The sequence below is a fragment of the Ailuropoda melanoleuca genome, chromosome 7 (genome assembly GCF_002007445.2).
Source record: "Ailuropoda melanoleuca isolate Jingjing chromosome 7, ASM200744v2, whole genome shotgun sequence".
NCBI classification, from domain to species: domain Eukaryota; kingdom Metazoa; phylum Chordata; class Mammalia; order Carnivora; family Ursidae; genus Ailuropoda; species Ailuropoda melanoleuca.
The window spans coordinates 37,294,539-37,322,025 of record NC_048224.1 but is presented as its reverse complement, the minus strand read 5'-3'; the positions used below and the strand labels follow the sequence as shown (position 1 = coordinate 37,322,025).

Genomic DNA, 27,487 nt, shown 5'->3' with positions numbered 1-27,487 from the left:
GAGGGGCTGCGGGAGGGAGGCGCGGGGTGGGGGTGGGGGACCGAGGCGGCCGCGGGAGCGGGGCGGAGGGGCTGTTTGGTAAGGAGGCCAACGGAGGTAGCTCTGGGACTGTGGGACTGGGATGGGGAGCGCACTGCTCAGACCCCCGCCGGCCTGCAGGAGGCACCCGAAGAGCTGTCAGCGCCTTCCACCCGCCGCCCACTTTACAGGTAGGGAGACTGAGGCCAGGAGAAGGAGGTGGTCAGACGAGCCCTGGGAGGCTGCGGACAGGTGGGGCTGTGCCTAGGCTCCTCCAGTTCTTAGCGTCTGGCCTCCACTCTCCCTGTCCGGGGTTGGGGTAACGGGTGGTAGGGGAGGAGGCCGCCATCTGGCCTGGGGTGTGTGAAATCGGGGAAGCTGGTGGGAAGCAGAAATCACCATTTAAAGTGATGTTGTCTTATTTTCTCCCTGTCTGTATTGACCTAAATTTGCAGTGACTAGGGCCCCAACATTTCAGCGCTCTGTTCCTGCTAAATGCCGTGCCATCAGAGCTGGGGCACATTTCCATCCCTACTTCCATCCCAGTTCTTTTCTGTTATCACACATGTTAGGGTTCCCTACTGTGAGCCACCATTGTTGGGGGCTGCTAGGCCCAGAGACTAGGGGTTTTTCAGCTACAGACCTCCCTGTGGAGTTGCTTTAGTGAGCACAAAAGTCGAGCTGAGTCTGTGTAGAAGGACTAGAAACTGGCCTCTTCTGCAGTTTGGAAAGTAGTGATTTTCCTATTCTTATGCTAAGAGGAATATGCAAGAATAAAATTGGGGTTGCAATGTCCCGGCAACTGATATGATGCTGGGTATATTTGTTACGAAGGATTCGGTTTAGCTGCATACAGCATGCACACATTAATAGCTTAAATAGATAGAAGTTTCTCTATCATGTAAAGAAATCTAAACGTAGGTAGTCTGGGCTGGTATTGGGGGCTCCATGCTCATCAGAGACCCTGGATCCTGGTCTTCTGCTTCTTCACAACTCTTAGGATGTAACTTTGTGGTCCAAAATGGCTGCTTGATCTCCAGCCACTACCTTCACTGTCCAGACAGTGGGAAAGAGAAAGTGGGAAGAAGGTCACTAACTACTTTATGAGGTGTTTACTCAGAAATCCCATATAACAGTTGTACTTCATTGACCACAATGTGGCCACATGGAAATGCAAAGGAGGCTGGGAAAGGTAGCCTTTTAACTGAGAGGCAATATGTCCAATTAAAAAGTTGGAATTATTGTATTGAAATGGAAAGGATGGATTTGGGGAAATATATTAGTTGGGTAGAGGTTCAAGTGCTGAAACAGGGACCCCTACATATATTGGCTTAAATAAGGTACTTTATTTTTTTCCTCACATAAGTCTGTCCGGTCTGGGCAGTTGGGACAGCTCTGTTCCACAAGGTCATTCCATCTTGTTCCACCATCCAGTAAAGCTTTGCCCTCATAGGTGTGGTAGAAGATGGGTTGCTTGCATGTCCTTGTTCAAGCTTGAGGAAAGGAGAAAGAAGAAATTCGGGACGGGCCATTACCTTTTAGGCTGGTTGCACAGGTCACTGCGGTTCACATTCCTTTGGCAAGAACATAATGACATGACCTAGCTGCAAGAGAAGCTGGGAAATGTCCTCTTCTGGCTGGGCAGCCATGTGGCCAGGGAGGAGGAGGGACGGGTGAGTGGGCGGGGACAGACAAGCAGAAGCAGCAGCTATCACTCTGGAAATGAACAAACATTTCAAAGCCCATCTGTTTCTGAAAGCATCTAATACATATTTATTCTGTTCGTAGTCAGCCCTGCATGCTGCCAGGTGACTCACACGTGGCACCCGAGAGCTCATATTCTCATTGGGCACATGTCTCTAACAGACGGAGGAGAACAAGGTCAGATGCCGTATGTCCTTTTGTATATACAGAGAGAATGCACTTAGTTGTAGAGTCCAGACGGTTTTATGAACATGGACGTCAGGTGGCTGCAGCCGTGAGGAGGGCTTTATAGAGTCGAGCTAGGAAATATGAAAGACTTTGATGAGCCAGAAGATGGAGGGCATTTAGGGGAGGTGACCCCGCAGGGCAACAAGGCACGCGGTGTGTGTACAAATCCCTGGTCTGTCTGCTTGCCCCTCTCACCCATTCTGCACATGCAGCCTGAGGCTTAGCTCTAACCCCCAGAAATCCATGATGGTTCCAACTTGCTCACTGGATAAAGCTTCAACTCCTTTATCTGGAATTTTCTCTTTGGCCCAGCTTCCTTTTACAGTCATTTCTGGCTCCTCCCCTTCGCTTACCAGGGGCTTTCACAGTCCTTTCTTCTCTTCTCTCCAGCACTTTCACTATCTTCAAATGCAGATCCTTCACCCAGCTGGTGAGTTCCAGTGGGGACATTTGTGGGCGGAGCCTCTCAGGGGCAGCACCTCCACTAGGTTGCCTTGGGCCTGGGTTTTAGCCCTGTAGATCCTGAATAGAGACTTTCTCAAAATCCTTAGAAATAATCAGTGACATTGCCTTAAAGGGTACCCCCAGAGAGAGAGAAGCAGACCCAGGAAATGTCCCAGCTGGTTGTTCTAACCCAGAAAGTGAAGGGAAAGAGGGTGTCAGGATGCAGTGTCCCAAGCCATGGTGAGGCCCAGTAGCGTGAAAGCTCAAAATAGTTGATGGATTCGGGAAATGAGAGGTGAATTTTCCTGGGATAAATTCAGTGGAGAAAGGAGGGACCCTGATTGATTTTGAGGGACATGGCAAGTGAAGAGGTAGAAATAGCGCCTTTAAACTACTCTTTCTTCTCCTTTTTTTTTTTTTTTAAAGATTTTATTTTTACTTATTTGACAGAGAGACAGGGAGCACAAACAGGGGGAGTGGCAGACAGAGGGAGAAGCAGGCTCCCAGGACCCTGGGATCATGACCCGAGCTGAAGGCAAATGCTCAACCGACTGAGCCACCCATGTGCCCCTCTTCTTTTTATTTTTTAAGATTTTATTTATTTATTTGATACAGAGAGAGAGCGCGAGAGCACGAGGGGTGGGGGGGGGTAGAGGGAGAAAGAGGCTCCCAGGACCCTGAGACCATGACCTGAGGTGAAGGCAGATGCGTACTGACTGAGCCACCCAGGCGCCCTAAAAACTACTCTTTCTTTCTATCAGCACGAATGGGGCTGTCTTTTTCTAGTGATTGGACTCTGTGTTACCTCTATCCAGGGGACCCCCTTCTCAGGTTCAAAGTAGCCAACTAACTGTTTTCAATGAAGATGGCCTGGTAGTATGTAAATACAAAAAAGGGAATTAGACTAATGGAGATGGAGAATTCACTGAAACTTCTGGAGAGCCCACTGTCCATTACCATCCTGTCTAGAAACCATTTCTCCAGTGTCCTGATAGCCCAAGACCCTCAAAGCCAGAGGCTGAAAACTGGCTAATTTGGTATCTTTAATTGCCCCCTAAACATGTTCATTTTTAAAATTTATTTTACATTTTGGTTTAACTATGCTAGGGTTGTTTTGTTTTGTTTTGTCGTTTGGAGAGAGAGTTCAGGAGTGGGGGAATCGGCAGAGGGAGAGAGAGAGAATCTTAAGCAGGTTCCACACCCAGCAAGGAGCCCATTGCAAGGCTCCATCTCACGACCCTGAGATCATGACCTGAGCCAAAATCAAGAGTTGGACACTTAACTGACTGAGCCACCCAGGCACCTCTTAACTATGCTAGATTTCAGACTTCTTAGGGGTTCCCGCTGTCTTAGCCTATACAACCGTCCTGACATTCCTAACTCCAGTGCCACCTCTTTCAGGGAGCCTTCCCTGATTTTCTCCTTCTCCCTATCCCCTGCCACTAAGTGAGGATATTCTCTCACTGCATACAATCTAACCCCACCGTTGACCTTTTGCTCTCTATGATCAAGAGTTTGGATAGGGGGGGCGCCTGGGTGGCACAGTGGTTAAGCGTCTGCCTTCGGCTCAGGGTGTGATCCCGGCGTTATGGGATCGAGCCCCACATCAGGCTCTTCCGCTGTGAGCCTGCTTCTTCCTCTCCCACTCCCCTTGCTTGTGTTCCCTCTCTCGCTGGCTGTCTCTATCTCTGTCAAATAAATAAATAAAATCTTAAAAAAAAAAAAGTTTGGATAGGGTCCTGGTGCTCAAATCCTACCATTCACCCCTCTTCCTCTTGAGGTTCTTAACACAGAATCTATGTATTCAGAGCAACAGAATGTAAAACAGATTACTTCATGATTATGGGCAAATATTGTATTCTGAGGGTTCTTTGAAAAAACCAAATTGGGTGTTTTGGGCTTAGTGTCAAGTCCCAAGTAAAGCCTCCTGCTCTGTCTCCCCTGCTGTGAAGATCTGCATGCCCTGAAGCCTTACTAGCCAGTTTCGTGGAAGGTGGTAAGTGACTTGTCCCTAGAGCCATGCCCTGCCTTGGAAGGAAAAGAGGAAACCTGTTCACTGCTGCTTATCTTTAAGGCGCAGTGATCTGACCATTCCTAAAACGTCGCCCTTTTCGGATCGAGTTCTGACCACATTTTTTCCTACTTGGGAAAGAGCTATTAAGACAGTAGAGAGAAGGACAGAGCTTGGGGTAAGGGCACAAATTCCTTCATCTGCCTTGTGTTCTTCCTACAAGTACCATGTATTGTATGTGGATACCTAACTCATCACCCTGCCAGTCTGCAAGTCCTCTAAAGGTAAATAACCTGCTTCTGGTTTATCTGTGTATCCTCCTTGAATGTAGTCTGATAATTACACTAACTGGGGCTAACTTTGAGTAAGTGCTTACTGTGCGCCAGTTACTCTTCTCAGTCCTTTACCCATATTAACTTTCATTCTTGCAGCAAGCCTGTGACTTAGATGCTGCGGTTAGCCCCACTTGGAGTTCAGAAAACGGACCCACAGAAAAATTTAAGCATCTTAGCTAAAGCCACACAGCTAGAAAGTAGCAGAGAACTACATAGATTTGTTGATTCACTTTATGCATAAGATGGTGCACGGTGTCCAGCGCTTTGGAGTAGAGGGTCCCTGTTGATCTGCACTTGGAAGTACAGTGGGACCAGCTGAACGAGGTGTTTTGGTGGGCAGACTTGAGGAAAGGGGTTCGGAGCCAATGGGGTAGGCACTTCATGGGGAACTGCGTGTTGCCTCCTGGTGGAGTGCCGCGGCAAAAGCTTTGCTCCATGGCCATTCACACGTGTGTGGAGCTTTCCATATTTTGCATTTTCTGAATTGACCTTTGTACTTCATTCTGTGACTCTGATAAGCAGAAAAGATTTAGGCAGTCCAGAAAGAGAAAGGGGTTGGTGCAGTAGCTCTCAGATCTGAGCCGACAGCTGCTGGTTAAAACTTCAAGGAATCAAGTACTAAATTAATACCTGAGGGCTGTGAGCCAAGCAGTCAATTAGAAGCAATAAATAGCAAACCAGAAGCCATTAACCACCCAGTGGAGGATGGCAAAACAGGCTCAAGGGATTGCAGAAGAGGAACAGAAAGTGTCTGGGAGTTAGACAAGAAAGGAAACCACAGATATTCACCAATTGATAGATATTTGGGTTGTTTCCCATTTTTGGCTATTATGAATAATGCTGCCATGAACATCTGTGTACAAGTCCTTATGCAAATATATGTTTTTTAGCTCTCTTGATAGGAGTATTTATGTAGAAAATCGGAAAGAGTCAGCAGATCCATAAGCAAGAGAATGCAGTAAGGTCACTGTAGACAAGATCAGCGTACGTAAACCAAAAGCTCTCTTCTTTTTTAACAGCAATAGCTAGAAAATGTCCAAACAAGATAGTATCTAAAATAGCAACAAAAATCTGTAACAGTTCAAATTTTGCCTTACAAAGAATGCCCTGGTTCTGTGTGGAGAAAAAATTTTAACTATTAAGTGATATAAAAAAATATGAATAAATGGGAAATATACCATGATCTTGGAAGGAGTGACTTGTTGTTATAAAAATGTCAGCTCTCCTCCCATTCATCTGTTCGTTTACCGCAGTTCCATACAAGAGCCCAACAGTATCTGGGGAGAGAACTTGACAAATTAGTATCTATCCTTTACATGGAAGAATCAAGTTCTGTGAATTGCTGAGATATGGTACAAAGCCCAGTAATTCATATAGTGTGGTCCTGGCTCAGAAACAGCCAAATAAACCAGAGAACAAAGCAGAAAGTCCAGAAATAGACCTACGTTCCTCTGAGGACCAGTAACTTATCGCGGTGTCCTAATAAATCGCTAGGGGAAAGATGAGTTATTTAAGTAAATGGCATTGAGAAAAATTGAGTCAATGTAGGGAGAAAAATAAAACTCTTTTCCTCACATCGTATAAAAAAAAAAAAAAGAAATTCCAAATGGGTCAGGTCTAAATGTGAAAGGCAGTACTACAAAGTTAATAAATAAACGTGTGTAGGGAAAGATCTTCATGTCCTTAGAATGGAGATTAATCTCTGGGATGAGACTCTAACAGCAGAAACCAAAAGAAGAAAAATTATTTCCCCAGCTACATCACATTTAAAGATTTTGGTCCAAGGAAGACTGTCATAGAAAAAAGTAAGATTTGTGGCAGACTGGAAGGGAAAAAAAATGCAGCATCTGAAACCAACAATGAGTTAGTATCAGGAATATACATACACACTCATGAGAAAGACTGAAAACCAAGTTTAAAAAAAAGCACAACGATTATGTATATACGCGTCATAGGAAAGGAAACCCAAGTGGCTAATACAGATATAGAGATGTTGAACCCCATTAGTACTTGGGGGAAATACAAATTGAAATACTGAAAATGTCAGGTGATACCAAGTACAGGCAAGAGTGGAGGGGAGATGGGGACCTGGTGCGCTGTGGATGGGATTGTAAACCCATGCAGTTTGGCTGAATACTAATCTCACAGAGCTTTGTGGAATTAAAGATGTGACCCAGCTATTGCTCTCCAGGGTTTACTGAAACAAAACAGAAACCTCTTGCATAGGTCCATGAGAAACATAGGTAAGGCAGTTCATCTCATCATTATTCGATGAAGCAAACATTGAAGGCAATTGGGAGGTTATTTCACAAAAGATGGTTATATGCACACGGAGTGCTATTCAGTCAAGAGTAATAACAGGTCTCACGTTTACATAGAGGGATAGATTTCCAAAGGAAAATAATAAATAGAGCTGTACCACGCAGTGTCGTTTATGCAGATCAAAAGCATACACAAACCGTCTGCTTTTCAAGAGTACACATTTATAAAAATAAACATAGGGACGGCGGCTGGGGAGCTAGGCTGGGCCCTTGCTAGTCTGCTCTGCCCAGGTGCTTCCAGACCTCCTGCGCAGCCGCGGGGTGTCCAGGGCAGTGCAGCTGCGGGCCGCGGGGCAGGGTGGCGCTGCTGGCTTAGTGAGAAATGGGGCCGGGAACCTCCACTTCAGCTGCTCAGCTCTGGGGAAGGCAGTTTGGTGATTGTTTTGTAAGGCAATCGTGCAAGACTTTCGGGATGGTGTTCTTGGGAACATGAAAGGAGTTTCACGGTAAGGCGGGACCTCACCCTGGGCAGGCAGAGTTCCATGTCCTTTGAGGAGCTGGCACAGATGAGAAGCTTACCCCCAACCCTCCCTTTCAGGGTATCGCAGTAAAATATTGCTTCCCTAATATGTATGTGTCAGCATGCTCATTTTGTTAAAACCTGCAGCCTTTGCAGAAGGATACACAGGAAATACTCGAGACCAGGAAGAAAGTGGGTTTAGGAACAGATTAGGGGAAAATAGAAAATGGGCTTTGCATAGACTGATATGAGTGTCCCATAAACCAAGAAAGGTCATCGATTTAATTTGGTATACCTACATACTTAAAAATTAAAATTCTGCCATCAAGGTAATGTGCCAGTCCAATTGTACAGAGCGTGTCAAACATCCTGTTAAAGGACACTGCTCTCTAACTAGTTACCAAGAGAAGGGCTGATAAGGTACAGTCTGCAAATCCATTGTGTCAGTATTCAAGGACTAATCTGTTCAGTCTCTAGCCATCAAGATCCAATCAGAAAGAAAGACAGAAACCAGTTCTAAGCTTTTTTTTTTTTTTTTTTTTTAAACGGGATGACCAGCCCAGAGAGCTACCTAAGTAGGTGTTGGGGGAGTAGAAAAGCCAAAAGGGGCACAGAGACAGGAAAGGCGGGAAGAAGCTACTGCCGCTAGGACTGGGGTGGTGGGAGGGGTCAGGGCACAGAGTAGGGCTTGAGGCTGTGAGAATCTAGAAGCTCAGCCAAGAGACCCCCCAAAACTGCAGCCCATCCTCTTAGAATGGAGCTCTCTGTCCAGCTGCTGCTGGTTCCTTTGAGGGCATGACAAGGCTGGTTAGGGGAGTCTAGCAAAAAAGCTGGAAGCTGGAACCAGCTTGCCACTGCAGGGTTGAGGCAGGATCACCGAGGACTTGTGTACTGGACAGCAATCCAGTTGGAAGGAATGGTCTTTCTTTCCTCCTGCCTCCTAGCCTCCCTCCAATGTTTCCTTTCGGCAGAGCCCAGCCAGCTGGCAAAGGAGAAATGTGGTTTGCAGAGTGCTCAGCCCATCGTAGAGTTGGCCATAGAAGGCTGGGTTGTAGCTCAGAGACAAGAGCTTAAATACTGGCACACGGCCCAGACATAATTTATGCCAAATAGATCATTTAAATTCAGGGAAAAATTGTAATGTTGCTGCACTTATTATTCGGCCAGTCCCAACTAGTATCATGAAATTAAATTCTGGTGCTAATAACCCAGAGTTAGTGCAGACCTCACAAGCTAGAGGGGTGGTCCGTAGCAAGACTGCTCTCACTTTAGATCAACTGGCTGCACGTCCTGGGGCTACGCACAACCCCCCACAGGTTCTGTAGTTCACTGGAATGTTTCACAGAGTTCAGGGAAGCACTAATGTGCTTACTATAAAGGATACAATTCAGGAACAGATGGTAAAGACACACATAGAGTGAAGTCTGGGGGTCTCCCAAATGCAGAGTCTCTATGCCCTGTCCTCATGGAATCAAGCCTTGTCACCCTTCCCTGTGTTAGTTTGTTCACCAACCAGGAAGTGGCATTGAGCTTGTGTCCAGAATTTCTACTGGGGTCTCATTACATAGGTATTGTTGATTTAACCACTGGTTACATAATTAAATGTAGTCCCCAGCTTCCCACCCCTCCCTGGAGACGGGCCTAGCTGACAGCCCCAAACCTCGAGTCACACGAGTCACACGCTTGGTTTTTCTGGTGACCAGCCCCCACCCTGAGTCATCTCATCTCTTAGCATAAGCTCAAGTGTGATCCCAAGGGGCTCATGAATACCGAAGTCAGTCCTGCTGGGAAGTTCCAAAGATTCAGAGCTTCTCTCCCAGGGATCAGGGACAAAAACCGTCAAATTCTTTATTATACACCATCTTACAAAGCAAGAGAAAAGATATGCCCATATGCATTTGGCAAAACAATTTCTCATTCCAAGTTTTAGAAGCACAAAAGAGAATAGGAAATTAGCACTAGAAAAGCCCTAAGAAGCCTTTTGCCAACGCTAATAAGCTAGTTTGGTACATTGATAAATGAGTTTTGTTTCAAAGCTTGCTAGTATTTAGAGCCTAGAAACCCAGTCTTCTAGAGATGATCCCACCCAATGGTTATTAGCTCTGAGTCCAGTTTACAAAAACTTAATAGTAATAGTAATCCAATCGTAATAATAACTGGCGTTTGAGATGGAAATCTGCTGTGTGCCAATGTATTCTAGGTGCTACAACGTGGTAAGGATAACAGAAGAAGATGGGGAAATTGAGAAGCAACATTATAAGAAACTGTCTTTTTCAGTTTCCTATAGAATTTTTTAAAAAATATTTATTTATTTGAGAGAGAGAGAGACTGTGTGAGGGGGAGGGGCAGAGGGAGAGGGAGAATCTCAAGCAGACTCCCAGCTGAGCACAGAGCCCAAGGCAGGGACCCTGAGATCTGGACCTGAGTTGAAACCAAGAGTCTGACACTCCACTGCCTGAGCCATCCAGGCGCCCCGGTTACCTATAGAATTTTTAAAACATAAGTAGTCATAGCATTCTTGGCTAAATATTTTGAGAAAAAAATAGCCTCAGCATTGTAGTGAGAAATAAGAACATATATGAAGATGCTTAATATAGTTTGTAGCATTAAGCAGTTGCTCAGTAAATGTTAAGACAAAAACAGAACACTCGTCCAAGGCCGGACTCAGTCTAGAGTACCGAAGTAGACTTAGGGCTCAGCATAGAATAAGCATAAAAGAAAAAGTAATGCACCTGGCCCAATTACTTAAAGATGGTTAAAAGCTACTAGGGCTGTATTTTAGCATGTGATCACGATCTAGGGTAGTAGAAATGAACTGTCCAAAGTATACAGATGTGTGCCAGGGAAGCGTGGCCTAGCGGCTTTTTTTTTTTTTAAGTGTAATCTAATGTGATGAAAAATTTCCTTACTACTTACAGCGCACTGACAAGTCCTTGAAACAGGCAGAGTGACGTTCCTCTAGGAACTCAGCTGCCTCGATGTTAGTATGTTGCTAAGGGCAAAAGGCACTCTTAGCCCGACCCCCAGGATCCTGAATCTACTTTAACATATAAAAATTCCTTTGGAAATTTCCTTGACCTCTATCTCCCCACTGATAATGCATCTGAAGGGTCTCATGACTGAGTTTTCCCTAAACAGTAATAAATGACCTTTTCCTAACAATAGCTGGCCCCCTCAAGGTCCTGGAAACCTTGTTTCCAAAATACCTGGGAGGCTTGTGCTTTCCCAAACCCCCCCTCCCAACTTGAAAGTGTATAATGGGCCACCCTCATGACCCCAGTGCAGCTCCTTCTGCCCACAGGTCCTGTCCCCGTGCTTTCATAAAATCACCTTTTTGCACCAAAGACGTCTCAGGAATTCTTTCTTGGCCATTTGCTCCAGACCCCAACATCTTTCCCACACATCATAATGGAACAAAGTAAACAAAACCTCAAGTTTATATTTATTTACATTGCCTAATATCTGTGGGTGATTTTAGTTATTCCTTTGACAATCATGTAGTCAGTGGCCAGTGCCAAGCAGTACGCTGGACAGAGAACCCAAGACGACCCACACGTGGTTCCCGTGTGAATGGGGTTAGCGGCCGGGGAGAAAACCTTGCTGTCGCAAACTGGAAGCATAGTGCAGGCCGGCCCTGCAGTGCGTGGTTGAATGCATTAGGGTGTTAAGTGATCTCACAAGAAAGATACTCAGCCGTCAGAAACGATGTGCTTGAAGAATTTCTCGAGCTAGGAAAATGTCCTCTACAGCCTAATGACAAATGGAAGTTCAGAGAAACGGGAAAATCCTATTATTCTGTATAGGTATAAATGGAAAACCCCTATCAAATATACAAATATTTCATTGTTGACTTCTTTTCCTTTTAGAGCATGGGTATTGTGTGAAAATTGTGATGTTCGCACTCCCAGGGATGATGGTGAGCTTGTGGTTGTATGAAATTATGCCACCTCTCTGCCTCAGGTTCCCTGCCTGTAAAATGAGGGAAAGGCCACATAATTCTCAGTTTACATGTAAAACTAGCTCAAAGATGTGTGCCCTACACCCGCCCCCCATGAAGAGGGTGATTAAGCTTACACAAAGCCCTTTACGGAGGCCCTAACTATATCTAGACATGTGTGATAGAAAGTAGTCAACATAGTACAAAGAAAAATTTCTCCTTGGAAAAGCTGTCGCTGGATTTTCTAACCATTGTTTATTCTCGCTGTCTAGGTTACCCTTTCCCTACTGCTCCTCCTGTGGACCCATTTGCCAAAATCAAAGTGGATGACTGTGGAAAAACTAAGGGATGCTTTAGGTTGGTAGATCTGCGAGTCGGATAACTTTAAGGCTAAGGCACTGATTTACTTCTCAAGGTAGTATTTCAGTCGCATACAGCTCATTCTAATCTGGGGCCTGCACCCCCTCATAGTCTCAACAGGGGTGTGGCCTGTTTCCGATGGCCACCCCAGCTATCAGTCTTAGAGGCCATAAGCTCTTGAATGCTACTTGGCACTGGAACATTCTTCTCTGGTTTTTCATTTATGACCATACTGCCTTCGGCCCAGGTATCTACTTCTGACCGGTTGGCTGTATGAAAAAGAATCACATGACACGGGCTATGTCTTATTAGCAGGGCTGTGAGGGGACAGACCATGATAGACACGTCTAAGACCCAATTCCGTTTCAAATAAAGAGTCATGACTTAGGGATATCTGGATGATACTAACTAGCCATGAACACTGATGATTGTAGCGAGCTTGTTATCTCCGGTTTAGGGAGTCCCCACGTGATTACTAGTTGTGCTCTATGAAGACACGGTGGGCCGGAGCTAGCAAACACTAGTAAAGACAGTGAGCCTCCCATCCAGACAGCTCCGCTTTGTTGGAAAAGGCCGCCTCTTTGAAACTGTTATTTCCTAAAATAAATTGTCCTTGAGTAAAGGTTGCGATGGCCACTGCACTGAAAGTTCTGAATTTTTTTCTTTTGCTCGGTGCTCAAGGTCCAAGGAGAATAAAATCAAATAAAGGGGTTTTGAGTTTTCTTTGGATTACAAGGATATTTCTAAGGAATTTTTTAAAAAGATTTTATTTATTTATTTGAGATAGAGAATGAGAGAGAGAGAGAGCACAAGCAGGGGGGAGGGGCAGAGGGAGAAGCAGACTCCCCGCTGAGCAGGGAGCCTGATGCGGGATTCGATCCTAGGACCCTGAGATCATGACCTGAGCTGAAAGAAGCCACTTAACCAGGTGCCCCACTTAGGAATTTTTAAGAATCCAAATAATACTATGATTGAGAAAGATGGCCAGGAATGTTAAGTCTGGTGACTGGAGGACATTTTCAAGAAGGGAAGGAATTTCAGTATCTGCTGTCTTCTGGGTGACTTGTTTTCTGGCCCATTTGTTCCTCCTTTAGCTTTCCTTACACCCATCCAGCATTTTCACCCGATTCTACATTGTCCTGAGCTCACATCTCTTCCCAGCCGTTCAGGGTTCCTGCCAGCCTACTGGCATGTTCCTTGCCTCCCTCCTCAGTCAATACTTAGCAGTCTTCTACCCTGTTCTTTCAGATACCTTCCACCTGAGCTTCCCTTGTCCCGCCCATTGCTACAGTTTTCTGTTCTTCTGAAAATGGTGTAAAACAGTGTCCCTCTCTCTAGGGCTTTCTGATTCATAAAGAATCCATAGTCCCCTGGAAGAAAATCTAAATTTGTGTTTCCATTTCAATCATGCCCCTTAAAATGATGCATGTATGCATAATCGGATTATTTGGATAACCAGTTTATACTGCTCAGTACTCTGGTGTCCCAGTTTGTAATTGTGTGATAGCCTGAGAGAGCCAAGGCAGATTTTATACATCAATGATGCGTTCATGCTCAGTGAATACCAGATGGGGTATTCATTTGATGTACGTATGAGGGTTTTGCAGGCGTTCAAACAGATAAAAGTGGAGGAAAGTGGCATCTTGTTTAGTAGTAAGAACGTGCTCAACCCAGAGACCCCGCACAGTGTAGTCAGAGACACCCTGTGCAGGTAAGCAAAATCTGCCTTCAGTAAGACTACACCATCCATCACAGGAATGCTGAGAATTTCAATGTTCCTGGGTTTGTAGTTTAATTTATGTTTAATTTGTTAAGTTTTTGTTAATTTAGTCATATGAAAATTTCTAATTAAAAAATAATTAGCACACATTTCATTCACAAAAACAGTTTATTAACTCTGGGAATGTCTTCCTCTGAAAGGGATTCAGAAATAACTCAGTAATAGCAAATAGCCGAGAAACTCTAATATAATGTTGAGAACACTGGCTGGGAGTGGAGGGGCAGGTTGAAGTCCTCTTGCAGCTACTGACTCACCGTGCAAGCAAGCCCCGTCCCATCTCCAGTCCTCAGGTTGTACGTGGATAAAAAGGAGCAGATATTTTCCACGGTCTCCCCCAAGTGAAACTGTGGTTTTCAGATCCCTGGTAGCAAAGATCTCATTTATCTGGTAATCTTGCTTCGCTCTGCGTGATACGTTGTTGCCTTCTTAACGTATTGTGAATAAGAAGATGACGCGGCGGTGCTGTGTTTCAATCTATCCTATAGATACGGCAAGCCGGGCTGTAACGCGGAGACCTGTGACTATTTCCTCAGCTACCGGATGATAGGGGCCGATGTGGAATTTGAGCTGAGCGCTGACACAGATGGTTGGGTAGCAGTCGGATTCTCTTCAGACAAGAAAATGGTAAGATGCAAATCATAATAAGAGTTTTTTTTTTTTTTTTTTTTTTTGTTTGCNTGCTACTTAAGATTTGGGAGAATGGGCATGGTTTCTCCAAGCTACCATGCCACTGTTAAATGTGTAATTTCTAACATTTCTTTTTCTTTTTCAAAGCAAAGGAAATACATGGATAAAAGCAGTATAACGATTATATTAGTTAAAGCTCTCTGATGGCAAGTTAAAAAAAATTCAAGCTAGCTTAAACAGAACGGGAGTGTTGGTTATGGGAATACGAGGTATCTCGTGGTACCTGCATTTATTAGTTATTGCGGCAGTAATGCTGCAGGAGAGCCTCCAAACCGCACGTCTTATAAGCATTTATTCCTTGTTCACGTGTGTTGAATTGGCGAGGGTTCAGCTGAGCTTGGCTCCAGGCCATGAGTTGGATTTGGGTTTTCTCTAATCATTCTGGAACCAGCAGCTACCGAGGCATGTTGTTTTTCATGGCAGAGACAGAAGGGCAAGAGCCCTCCAAGCCTTTTTCAAACCTCTGCTCACGTCACATCTGCTAACATTTCATTGCCCGAAGTAAGTCACGCAGCCAAGCCCAGAACGGAGGGATAAGGACATTCACTCCCCTTCCCAAGAGGCCCTGTGAAGGGGCGGGTATGTACTACTACTACCAGGGAATGAAGAATCGAGTCCAACAATTCAGTCTCCTACAGGACGCACAGGCAGGAACACCTCTGGACCTCAGAAAGACCAGGAACCCGGAGCAGGACCAGGCAGGGAGTGCGGATCCCAGGCAGCTGTCCGTGTCTTACCTCTGCTTCTCTCTGTGCCTCTGCTGTCTTCTTCCCTCTTCCCTCTGTAATACCATCATTGCCATCTCACTGTGCCAGGGTGCTTCCCAGGCAGGCAGACTTTCTTGGGCCCCTGTGCCTTTGCAGAGGCTGCTGCTCTGCCAGGAGGAGACTTCTTCTCTTCGCCTGGCCTCTCTTGAGGCTCTTGGAATGAGAGGAGGCCAGCTCAGACTGGCTTACAGCAGTGGCAGTGGCGAGACATGCTCAGATTTGGGATATGCTTTGAAGGTAGCACTGTCAGTGTTCTCTAGTGGATTGGAGATAGGTTGTAGGTGGGTGTTAAGTAGAGACTGGGGAATCAGGCTAAGCAGTCAGAACTCTGGAGGCTTTATTCTTGGAAAGGTCACCAAAAGGATGAGCTTCCACCAAAGCCAGTCCAGGCAGTAAGACAATGGGCCTAACTGGTAAGACTGCATGGATATGAATCTGCATCTCTTATCTCCTCCTTTAGGGTCAGTGAGAGAAACAGCAGGTGCATGCCATCCCAGAAGCTGGCTTTTAATGTGAATGACCATTTCCTGTCCTAGAATGCATTTGTGCTCATGGTGTAGCTGTTAAGATTAGGGTGCTCAGAGGAGGGAGGTTGAGTAAGGGGCATTCGAATTTTATGTTTGACATTTGTTTAAAAAGATTTGTTTATTTTAGAGAGCATGAGTGGGGGGAGGGGCAAGGGAGAGGGAGAGAGAATCCTCAAGCAGACTCCCTGCTGAGCACGGAGCCCAATGCAGGGCTCTATCCCAGGACCCTGAGATCATGACCTGAGCCAAAACCAAGAGGTGGTCGCTTAACCGACTGCACTACCCGGGCGCCCCTATCTTTGACATTTTGCTGTCTGAAGGCCTTTAACAGATAAGTCTCTCTTTTCTTCTCCTCTTATTTCAAGAAGAAGCACAGATGAAAATTTTTTCAAAACCTGATGTAAAGGAAAAGCTAAATGGAACCCCTTTTTTAATAGCCTTAAACTTTTCTTTTTTGAAATGGTACATTATTTTTTTTTAATGAGATTTTATTTTTAGTGCAATTTTAGGTTCACAGCAAAATTGAATAGAGGAGACAGAGAATTTCCATATACCCCCTGCCCGCACACATGCATAGCCTTCCCCATTATCGGCATCACCCATAGAGTGGTACATTCATTATAGTCGATGAACACTTTCAACTTTTTGACCTGCTTTTTTTTTTTAAGATTTAATTTTTAAGTAACTTCTACATACAGAGTGGGGCTCGAATTTGCAACCCCGAGGACAAGAGTCCTCGACTGAAGCAGCCAGGTGCCGCATTTTTTGGACCTGTTTTTAAAAAACTTAAATGTACAGACTGTCTGCAAGGATAGTGCAGTACACGTATGCTTCACCCAGATTCACTGAATAACTTTCTTTTTATTGTGGTAAAATGTACATAACGTAAAATCTACCATTTTAACCATTTAAAAATGTGCACCTCAGTGGCATAAATTATGTTCACAGGTACAACCATCACCACTGTCTACTTCCAGAACTTTCTTTTTTATTTTTTTTACAAATGATGACATTTTGCCATACATGCTTTCTCTCTCTCCCCTGCTGTTGCTTCTGCGTCTTTCTATTATTTTTATTATTTTCTGGAAAGTTTGGAGATTCAATCTACTTATTAAAGTCAGGAAGTTTAACATTAGTATGATAGTATGATCAAACACAGTGTCCATTTTCCAGGGTTGCCTGTTGTCCCAATACTACCCTTTATAGAAATTCTATTTTTATGACTTAAGATTCTGTCTAGGAATACTCTAAGTTGTCATGAATCTTTAGTCTTCATTTTGAAATCGTTTCTTCCCCTTTTTGGTTTTTTTTTTTTTTTTTTTTTTTTTTTNTTTCATGACATTGGCCCTTTTGAAGATTACAAGTACTTTTTGTAATACTTATAACCATTTTTTGTAGAATGACTCTCAGTTTGGGTTTGTTTGTTTCTTCAGGCTTAGGTTCAGTTTGTATTGTCAGCAGGAATACTAAATAGCTGGTGATGTGTTCTTTGAACGTCACGTCCGGAGGCACATGTCCGCTCTTGCCATGCTAACTTCGGTCACTTGGTTAAAGCTTTTTTAATAAAAATAATTTTGGGGGTGGGATTTCAAATTACAGAGATGAAGTGGATATCTGAGCGGAACTTCTTTTTAGCAGAGATGTTTGTAAAAGACACACCTTTGACTCTTCCCTTCATCATTTTTCATGGTAGGGTGGTGATGACGTCATGGCCTGTGTCCACGATGACAACGGGAGGGTCCGCATACAGCACTTCTATAATGTAGGCCAGTGGGCAAAGGAGATCCAGAGAAATCCTGCCAGAGATGAAGAAGGAGTCTTTGAGAACAATCGGGTCACCTGCAGATTTAAACGCCCCGTGAACGTTCCCAGAGATGAGACAATTGTCGATCTGCATCTGAGTTGGTATTACCTGTTTGCTTGGGGTCCAGCCATTCAGGGTAAGCTTACATTTCGGCATCTGGATTAAACTGCAGACACTGCTTTGCTTGTGTTCATTCTTTATTGGGCAAGGGAGCAATAAGCCGTTTGGATAGCGTAAAAGAAAAAGGAGATAGGATCCTGCCTTTAGGAAGTTGTAATGGACCCTCTGTGCACATAGACATACAAATGGACAAGGAATACACGTACATAGGTGACACAGTACAAGGTAGTATATGGTGAGCTCTATGCTTAATGGAATGGATCATCTGTCCGCTATTTGTGGGGTATGTGCTGTATTAAGTTCTCACAACATTCCCATTTACTCCTCACCACCTCCTTGAGAGGTATGGATATTATCATCCTCATTTTAGAGAGATTACGGAACTTGCTCAAGGCTATACAACTAATTAATGGAAGAACTAAAATTCAGCCCTAGGTCCTACTGACTTCAAAGTCAGTGAGTACTCTTAGCTCTTATGCTCTAAATATAGAAACTGTTGAAAATAAATAAATATGGGGCGCCTGGGTGGCTCATTTGGTTAAGCGTCTGCCTTCGGCTCAGGTCATGATCCCAGGGTCCTGGCATTGAGCCCTGCATCGGGCTGCTTGCTCAGCAGGAAGTCTGCTTCTCCCCCTCCCTCTGCCTGCTGCTCCCCCTGCTTGTGCTCTCTCTGTGTCATATAAATAAATAAAATCTTTAAAAAAGGAGAGAGAGAGAAATAAATATAAAAAATATTGAACAGGAAGGGACATCTGGAGACTTCTGTAGAGACTGAAGGATCCCATTCGTGTTCACTTTATGACTATTCTGGTAGTCACAGATCACCAAATTACCCTATGATTTAGCCCATTGCTCCTCAAATTTTAATGTGTACAGGAATTGCCTGGCTGTATCATAAAAATGCAGTGTCAGTAGGTCTGGGGTGGGACCTCAGATTCTGCGTTTGTAACCAGCTTCCCAGTGGATGCCGGCTCATTGACAACCTCACTCTGGTTGGCAAGGCTCTTCAGCAGATCCCCCACAAAGACCCAAAGACATCATGAGACCTTTTGGAGGCTGCCAAAATCAAGTTACATGGTGTCTTTCAGCATTCCTTCTGGCTGATCAAGCCTAACAGCCTAAGAATGGAAGGGAGTTGTTTATGGTCCTTGTAGGAGAACAGCTCATCCTGGCTCTTAGCAATTGCTCTTTGTCTGCTATGTGCTTATCAGCTCTCAGTTGCCTAATCTGATCTGTTTTTCTTTTTATCTTTTTCTTCTTCTTCGAAGTGTTCCCATTGATTGGTCTGGAGATTTTATACCTTCCTTGCCTGTTTCTTTCTTGAGCTAGCAAAAGCATGAGCAGCGGGGGAGGGTCAGAGGGAGAGGGAGAAGCAGACTCCCCGCTGAGCACAGAGTCCTATGTGGGGCTCGATCTCAGGACCCTGGGATCATGACCTGAGCCAAAGGCAGGTGCTTAACTGACTGAGCCACGCAGGTGACCCCCCCTTTCTCTTTAACCTGTTTCTTTTTTTCTTTTTCTTTTTCTTTTTTTTTTTTTTTAAGATTTTATTTATTTGACAGAGAGAGACACACAGCGAGAAAGGGAACACAAGCAGGGGGAGTGGGAGAGGGAGAAGCAGGCTTCCCGCCTAGCAGGGAGTCCAACGCGGGGCTCAGTCCGGGGACCCTGGGATCATGACCTGAGCCAAAGGCACATGCTTAATGACTGAGCCATCCAGGCTCTCCTTTTGGCCTGTTTCTAATGGGGAGAGCATCTGAATGGCGCTGGATTTGTGACACCTTTCCCATTTGCTTATTTCCCAGGAACCCAATAATGGATTTGCAGTTATATCTGTGAGTACTTTCAGTACTCACAGATATAAATGTTATCTCAGCCTGGAGAAATGAACCCACTTAAAATCATGGGATTTGGAGCCTAAAACTTTAGATTTGAGTGTGGGTTTTTCCTTGTTGGTAGCTATACTCAGCCTTCTTCTAAATTCTGAACTCCACTTTCTCTGTATCTAAAATGGGGGGATGAGAATACCAACTTCAGTGGATCATTGTAAGCATTCAATGAAAACAAGTACTTCAAGTTCCTTTACAAACCGGAAAGTGCTGTACTTGGGAAAGTCTTCGTCTGACATAAATGGAATAATAGCCTAACATTCCAGGCCTTCCTCAAGTCTGATCCCACTTTGCCTGGTTAGCCCTCCAGGACTCTGGGTGTTTTCACTGTCCTCAAACAGAACAGGCATATTCCTACCCCATATACAGGCTTGTGCACCCGTTATGATTAAATCCCTTTCTATTGATCAAATCCTGTCCATTCTCTTAAAGTCTCTCGAAGGGGCTGCACTTTAAGCTGAGGCTTAAAGGGGATATGGGATTAGGTTTCCCTCAAGGGAAGTGGGGGTGCATGGTTAAGCCTAGGAACCCATGTACATGACCAATGAGGGTGGTTAGGTTAGATGGGAGGGGGGAACGGATCTGTGGAAAGAAAATGATCTGTGGAAAGAATTAACGCGTCCAATTTGGCAGGGCTTCCCTAGCAGATAGGACTTTAAAAAAACACTCACTCCGAGCCCTGTTTCCAAGAGAGCTTTGCACTGAACTCACACGCCTGTAGTCAACCTAACCCAAGTTCCACGTGGCTTATTCAGGAGATCAGGCACTTTGAATCAACTTCAGCTTAAGCATCCCATGTGCACAGCCTTTCCCTCTTTACACGTTTAACCAGGTTAAAAAGAGAAAACGTCCCTAGTTCAAACACTTGTTTGGTATCCTAATCCTTGTGCTACCTCACTCTGCCTGTCAGCCATACAGACGCGCGCACAGCACACCCACACACTCTCCGGTCTGACCTGGGCCGGCCACCACTTCATGCATCACGGACGGTGACAGAGACTTCGTCTAGAAGCAAGTATAGTGAGGTCAGGAGTGGTTGACGATCCATATATAAAAGATATATTTGAGGAGAAAAAATAGTAGCTCTTGATGTTTGAAATCAGTATACAGTTTTCCTTATGGTATTAGTAAGATAAAATTCCTCAGAGGCCTTGAAAGTTACCATTCATACGATAAATACTAAGAAGCATCAAAGCGGGGTGAAATGGAGAGATCAGTAATATTGTGCTGGTGGTGGGTGTGTGGATTCATGAGAGCCAGTCTTCTGGGGGTAAATTTAGGTAATTTCTGTGTTCTTTCTATTTCTATGTATGTACAATTACAGAGAATTCCGATGATAGCTCTAATACCTGATTTCAGATCTTTATTATCCCTGCTTATGTTTTCAATGCTAAAGACTTGTCTAGTCTTTCTGTCGTTTGCATATATCATTTTAAATCTTTTTTTTTTTTTTTTTTTTGCTGTCCCCTTCCTTTTTCTTTCTTTCTTAAAGGCTCTATCACCCGACATGACATAGACTCACCACCGACTTCAGAGCGTGTTGTCAGTATTTACAAGTATGAAGATATTTTTATGCCATCAGCTGCCTATCAAACCTTCTCTTCTCCGTTTTGTTTGCTTCTCATTGTTGCCCTGACCTTCTACTTATTGATGGGAACCCCTTAACCACAGCTGCAAAGCCAACATATTAAACAGATTAGGAAGTCCTTAGTATAAATATATTTTTAAAGAATATGAAGTATAATTTTAGCTTTTCTTATTTAAAAAAAAGATTCCTATAATTTCAGTTTTTTGGAAGAAAGAGCAAGCTGTTTTTCTAATCAAAGAGGATTGTTTAATATTGATCCCATACTTTTGGAAAGTACTTACAAATTTTTCTAAGCACTTTCAAACGTGTTTTCTTATTTGAGCTTCATAACATCGCTGAGTTGGCTTGATGAAAATTATTAATGCCATCTTACTGAATGGGATTTGGGGTCGAGGAAAGCTACCTTTTTGGGTGACCCACAGCCACATGGCCTTGGCTACACTTGGTCAGATAACACATAACAAGGTAGAGAAAGAGCTAGGCATACAGAATCTAAACAACCTTTATTCTTCCAACTACAGCTTGGGAGAGTTACTTGGAGTATTACTCAAAAGAACTTTACCACATGGCCCTGGTTCACAATCAACCTTTTAGGCAGAAGAGATTTCAAATTTCCATAAATGTGTTTGGCTATTTACACAGCTGATGGGGAGAATGGGAAAGATTACAACGATAAGAAAATGAAATTTTCTTGAAATTTCTTCTCCATCAGTGAATAGTTATGAGAAAGTATTTTTTTATTGCTGTTTGGAAAGGTTAGAAATGGAAATGTGAGTGTTCCTGAAGATGTAAAACTATATTAATGATCAAAAAAAAAATAAGGGCATTCTTAGTGGTTAGAATTTGGACTCTTCTATCTTTTATTTTATAAATTAAACAATTCACCTGTGGTTATAGCTAATTCTGTCATCAGAGTCGACATCCACTGAGTATGATTAAATATGTATTATAATAGACAAATCATCTTAATAAAGATTTAAGGTATTTTGAAAATAAATTAACATTTTTGGAGATTGTGGAGCTTTGGAGTAGGAACTTTTTAAAGATGACATTTCTTTTTTAAATCAGAAAATGGGAGATGACCCCTAGAGTGAGTTCATCTAGTTTCTGTTCAACATGTTCAGACTTGTAAACTGGACCAGCAGTCTGCAGAACTTATCATAATGCCTTGACTTAACGCATTCCCTTTTTTTCAAAGGAACCTGAATGTTCCTTTGTTCAAAAGTTCTGTGCCAACAGCCCACTAAGAGGAAAAGAGTCTATGGGTGTCGTTGAGTTGCTGATGGATCTCCACTGTAGAGTTTTGCAGTCCTCTGACTTGCCCCCTTCATTATTTTAGAGCTGGATTTGTGGATTTTGTGATTAAACAAGACTGGAGACTGATTTCGAATGCCATCCTTGGAATTTACCATCAGGGTGAAAGTCCACCTTGGGGGGAGAGCTTTTAAATTCTGGAACTGTACAAAAATAAGGGAAACACAGATTCCGTGACATATAGTCTACCAAGTGACGTAGGAGAAATAATCCTCATTGCAGATGGAGAGAGGTTAAATGACATTAGGTGAGCAAAAGAACTGGGTAGGATTCAAACTCAGGTCATCTGGTTCAAGTCTGTGGCTCCACCTCACTGCCCTTGCCTTGGAACTGCGCCCTCCAGTCTCAGCTGAGGGAAGCCTGTGCACACCTTCGCGCTATCGTGGTTGCTCCATGGTGAGGACACAGAATATGCAGGCACCCCCTTTGTAAATAAGAAGGCAAATATTTTTATACTTCACTGTCTTATGTATATAGTATTTCAGCTATAAATAGGTTAAGACTAAAGAGAGACAGGCTAGCCTCTGTAGCAGGCAGGGAAGGAATACATTAATGCATTTTCCCTCTCCTTGCATTTCAGGTCAAGCTAATTATTTCACGAATCGTTTCCACTTGATGACCAGTCTTGCATATTCGTGCTTAGAACTTTCTCTGACTTCCTATTGCCATTAGGGTAAAATGCAATCCATTTTGATTACCTCCAAAAGCATCTTTCGCCACCACTCCTCACTGGCTATGCCCACGCAAGACAGCTGTTCTCAACTCACCTCTCATGGTGTTGCCTGTGCCCAGGCGTCTCCCACTTCCTGTGCTTGCTGAACTCCTGCTTATCTTTCAGCTCACAGCTTCAGTATCTCTTCCTCCAGTCCCCTGGACTAGATAGGTTTAGGCCCCCTCCACATGCTCCGAGCAGCACACTGGGCTTCCCCATCCTGTTACTCATCACACTTTACTGCAATCGCTTGCTCACCCTCCCTTGCTAGCTCCCCAACGCGGGAACCATTTCTTGCTACTCATGGTTGTACCAGACACCACTACACTGTAGGTGCTCAGCAAACACTTGTCGGACAGAAAAAGTAAATGAAACTCTACTTCCGTGGTAAGTTTGTTTGGTTCGTATACAATGCCAGACTGGCCAACATTTGTGCATTCTTCCACCTGTGAGCAAACCATAAACCATCTCTTTAGCAAACACTGAACTTTTGAAACACTGATAGAAAGTTGGTGCTGTTTTGCCCTGCAGTGAACCTTAACTGATATTTTGGACAATAATTACTGTTCGCAAATAAGAATTAACAGACCAGGAATGCAGAACAGCATTTGACTCATTCCAGAGGATCGTTCGTTTATAGGCACGCTGAAATTAAAATTCTGTAGACTTCAACTTCATTTATTCGCACCTTATATGAGAATAAATTTCTGTTTTATCTCTGTATTCCCATTTCCTAACATAGTGCTTGTCACAGGGGAGATGCCTAACCAGTATTTGTTTTGTTTTGTTTTTATAAAATGCCCAAGTAGAACCATAACAGCTAAATGTATTTAGAGCTGGTCTAAGCACCTTCTGTGGATTAACCCATTTAATCCTCACAATCCCCACAGGAAGTAGATTCTATTATTAATCCAATTTTACAGATGAAGAAACTGAGGCTAGACGTTTGGCATAAATGACCAGTGCTGGCATTTAATCTAGTGCACTTACCTTACAAAGGGGCAGCTGAGACCTAGGGAGGTGAAAGGACTTCCTACACATTCATGTCTTTATGCACACTCATTTAGGTATTTATGAAATGGAACCCACTATGCACACTCAAATTAGGTAGGTGCTTTATCCCCCCCTTTACTGATTCACAATAAGTAAGAGGACTTTTATAGTTCTGTTTGGGGAAAGAGGTATATTTTTCTTTCTATAAATTTCTTCTCAGAAACATTTAGAATCTTTATCAGCCATTTTAGGACTTTTAATAGTTGGTTTTTTTTTTTAATGCACAGATTGGACAATACTGAAAGAATATATTTGTCTTAGTTAATTTTTAGAAGTGATTTGCCTAAAACCCCAGGTCTTCTCATTTGGAACTCCATGCCCTTTTATTGTTCCACTGTAGTCTCAGAGCTGAATTTATAACCATGATTTCAGACAAAATGCAGGAGCCATATTTAATGATCTTAATTTAAGGTAGCTTTTGTCATTAAGGACACCGGGAAGTTCGGACAACTCAGGGATGGATTTTTCATCCCAGACAGTTTTTGTTACAACTTCTGTAATAAAGTTTACTGTCTATATTCTGGATTTTGTGCTTCCAAGATGTTACCACTGAGGCTGTGTGTCATTCTCAGGCCTAGCCTGGGGTCCTCAAACTTTCTGTAAAGGGCCAGATGGTAGAGAATTTTAGGCTTTGCGGTCTCTGTTTCAGCTGCTCAGCTCTGTTGCAGTAAATTCGGAACCGGGTAAGCAGCAGTTTTAATAATCTCTAAGCTGTGGCGATCATGAATGACTTGTACCATTGAATTGCAATTCATGGTGGGGATTACAATGTTTCAGAGTAATTTATTTCCCTGTAGATTTCTTTTTAAGCATTATCTAAATCTGTTACGCCCAGGGGAGAGTTTTTTACACAGGTGACTAAGGCATCTCCCTCGTGTATCCTAGTGGAAAAATGTTTGAAAACCCCTTCACTAGGCCAGATGCTGAGATGTGTATACTTTGTTGTATATAATTGTAGTGTATATCCTTGTTCTCTAAACAGAACTGGTTATGTTTAGCGGACAGTTTGATTATCCTCAGTGTGTGTGTATATATATTTGTACATACATGACGAGCTCTGTGTGTGTTTGTACATGAATGCCTATAGATACACGCCAAGCCCCTATGAAGGTCTTTGTCAGGATTGTTCCTGTTCCTGATCTCCTGAATACTCAAAAACCTTGTGCATATTACAGGCAAAACTTCCTTTGAGTTTATAGGAATTTAGTTTGTAGAAAGGATTCCTTTATTAAGCCTTGCCTCCTCCACTCAACATTATATGAATTGTTAAGAATGTATAAAGTATCTCTGTTCAGTTTGACTTGTCTATACTTTTAGTTAAGAAACTAAGGCTAATGTTAACTAAGTAAGTGGCATGTTGATAGAACCTATACATATTTTGTATTTAGATTCCTTATTCAGATATTCAGTTATTTAGTTTCAAGTTGGACGTCCTTGTTTTTGTATTTAATAAACAACCTGATTATAAGTTCCTTTTCACAAAAATAGTGGCTATGCTAGTGTGATTTTAAATATGTCTGGAGACTGAACATTGAAGTGCATCATCAAGCTCTTTGAGATTTGTCACTTAAAATGTACTGATGCTTGTTATTAGGCAAATAGCTATTCGGTTCCATCCTTCTGGAGGGTGAGTGACTCTCTAGGGTGACTCTTTGCAGTGGTTGTGGCATTCACCCAGGTCACTAAAGTAGTTACCACTTCATCACGTACAACGTCCCGGCCACCTGGATGAGTGAATGCAGCTTCTCCACATGCCTTATTCCCATAGTCACGCTGATATGCTGAACAGTCTGGCTCCAGGAGTATTAATATACTTTTTGAGACTGTCTACAAAATACTCTTTTGTAAAAACTATGCCTTTACATAGACACTGATGGGTTATATTTGTTTTATAATAATTGTGTACCTAATGTTCACTTGCAATTGATTTTGAGATTTATGTATATTTATAAGCCTGTCCTATGTGAATTTTTACTCTAAGATGTGATACCTTACTAATAAAGACATGGATTTCTATTTATGTAAAGTAATTGTAGCAATATTCCTAGATGCTACCTAAATGATTGTTCTGTCCATTTGCCATCACAAGTCCTTTTATCTTTAGAGAATTATGTTACAGTTAGAATATATTAACTAGATTTAAACTTTAAAATATAAATTCTCAACATGGTTTGAAATTCTTCCTGTTGATACAATTAAAGTTAGTTTATAATTCTTTATTGCTTTGCTCTGGTTCATTTTCAGTTTTCTGTTGTTTGTTTTGCATGCTTTCATTAGTAAAGTCTCCCTCAATTTATAGACGTTGGAGAAGATGACAGCCCATCTTGTCTGACAAAGAGGAAAGTCACGTTGCAGTAGTCAGATAAAAGTCCTTGTAGAGAAACAGTTTGCAAAATGAAATTGTATTTATAGCTTCAGCTTAATACCTTTATCAAATAGTAAATGGAGGCCTATAATCCCATTTAAAGTATACAGTATTAATTAGCTAGTAGCATAATTTCAGTTATGAGCCTTACTGGGAGCTAAATCATATTATATGTTAAGAATAGAGTTTAGTAACAGAGCCTGATGAATCATGAGGGAAGTATGGACTTGCAGAATGGAGCAGGTGAGCTGTCAGTACTACTGGGGCTACATTGAGAAGCTCGAGGAATGTCAGGTTAGGAAAGAATCAGGCATTACCACATTCTATATTACAGGCTCTAATCCTCACACACACACCCCCACCGCCCACAAGAAAATGAATATTTTGTTATTCCTTGGTATTCTAAGTGTTCCCTCTGGGATTTATTTTGCAAGATTCTCAGTGGATAGCTCAGCTGTCAGACTTGAACCTTGCTGATGGTTGAGTTGGAATTTTCTTAGGGCTCAGTCCCGGACGCAAGGGACTGCTCATTCATTCATTCAACATTTACTGAGGATTCTTACGTGCCAATGCCTGTGCTAGACACTACACAAAGAGGGCTAAAGGAAGAACAGCTTTCGATTTCTGCCCCGAAGAGACTCAGCCTGCTGGGGAGGCAGACACATAAGCCCCGTGATAAGACCTTTTGGTGACTGCAGTGATAAGGAAATGCTCAGGTGTGGTGCATGCCTGGAGGATGGACCCTCACCCTGTCTGTGGCCACCAGGAGAGCAGGCAGGGGTCCTGAAGCTGAATCTTAAGGAAGGGGTAGGAGTAAAGCAGACAAAAGGCATGAAGAATCTCCAAGAAAGAGGAGAGCAACCCCAGAAGAAAAACCAGCAGGATATGTCCAGGACCACTGCCATTTGACAAGGTTTATATATGTTTTGCCCTGCTACTGTAACAAATTACCATAACTTTAGTGGCTTAAAATGACAGAACTGTGTTCTCTTTCAATTCTGGAGACCAGAAGTCCAAACTGAATCTTAGGGCGCTAAAATCAAGATGTTGGCAGGGCAGATTT

General features: G+C 43.2%; 1 protein-coding gene across 3 annotated transcripts; it reads left to right on the top strand.

Annotated features, from left to right (window-relative positions):
* The first annotated feature begins 106 nt into the window (after positions 1-106).
* Positions 107-25,629, top strand: FRRS1L (ferric chelate reductase 1 like). Of its 3 annotated transcripts, XM_019796741.2 has the most exons (7): positions 107-209; positions 1,807-1,899; positions 11,731-11,815; positions 14,084-14,222; positions 17,273-17,519; positions 20,885-20,948; positions 22,875-25,629. In XM_019796741.2, exons 1-7 carry the CDS (start codon positions 122-124, stop codon positions 22,882-22,884), a joined length of 726 nt encoding a protein of 241 aa, XP_019652300.2. In that variant the 5' UTR covers positions 107-121; the 3' UTR covers positions 22,885-25,629. The 3 variants fall into 3 exon arrangements, with proteins under 3 accessions (XP_019652300.2, XP_034520129.1, XP_034520130.1); XM_034664238.1 differs by having other exon boundaries at positions 20,885-25,629; XM_034664239.1 differs by lacking the exons at positions 107-209; positions 1,807-1,899 and adding an exon at positions 11,214-11,437 and having other exon boundaries at positions 20,885-25,629.
* Positions 25,630-27,487: the final 1,858 nt, after the last annotated feature.

What these genes read in the sequence shown, in the direction of transcription:
- FRRS1L (XM_034664238.1), top strand. Translation starts at nt 122, where the DNA reads ATGGGGAGCGCACTGCTCAGACCCCCGCCGGCCTGCAGGAGGCACCCG. An exon ending in AAAACTAAGGGATGCTTTAG is followed by an intron (nt 11,816 to 14,083) that starts GTTGGTAGATCT and finishes TCTATCCTATAG; the next exon opens with ATACGGCAAGCCGGGCTGTA. An exon ending in TTGGGGTCCAGCCATTCAGG is followed by an intron (nt 17,520 to 20,884) that starts GTAAGCTTACAT and finishes TCTTTCTTAAAG; the next exon opens with GCTCTATCACCCGACATGAC.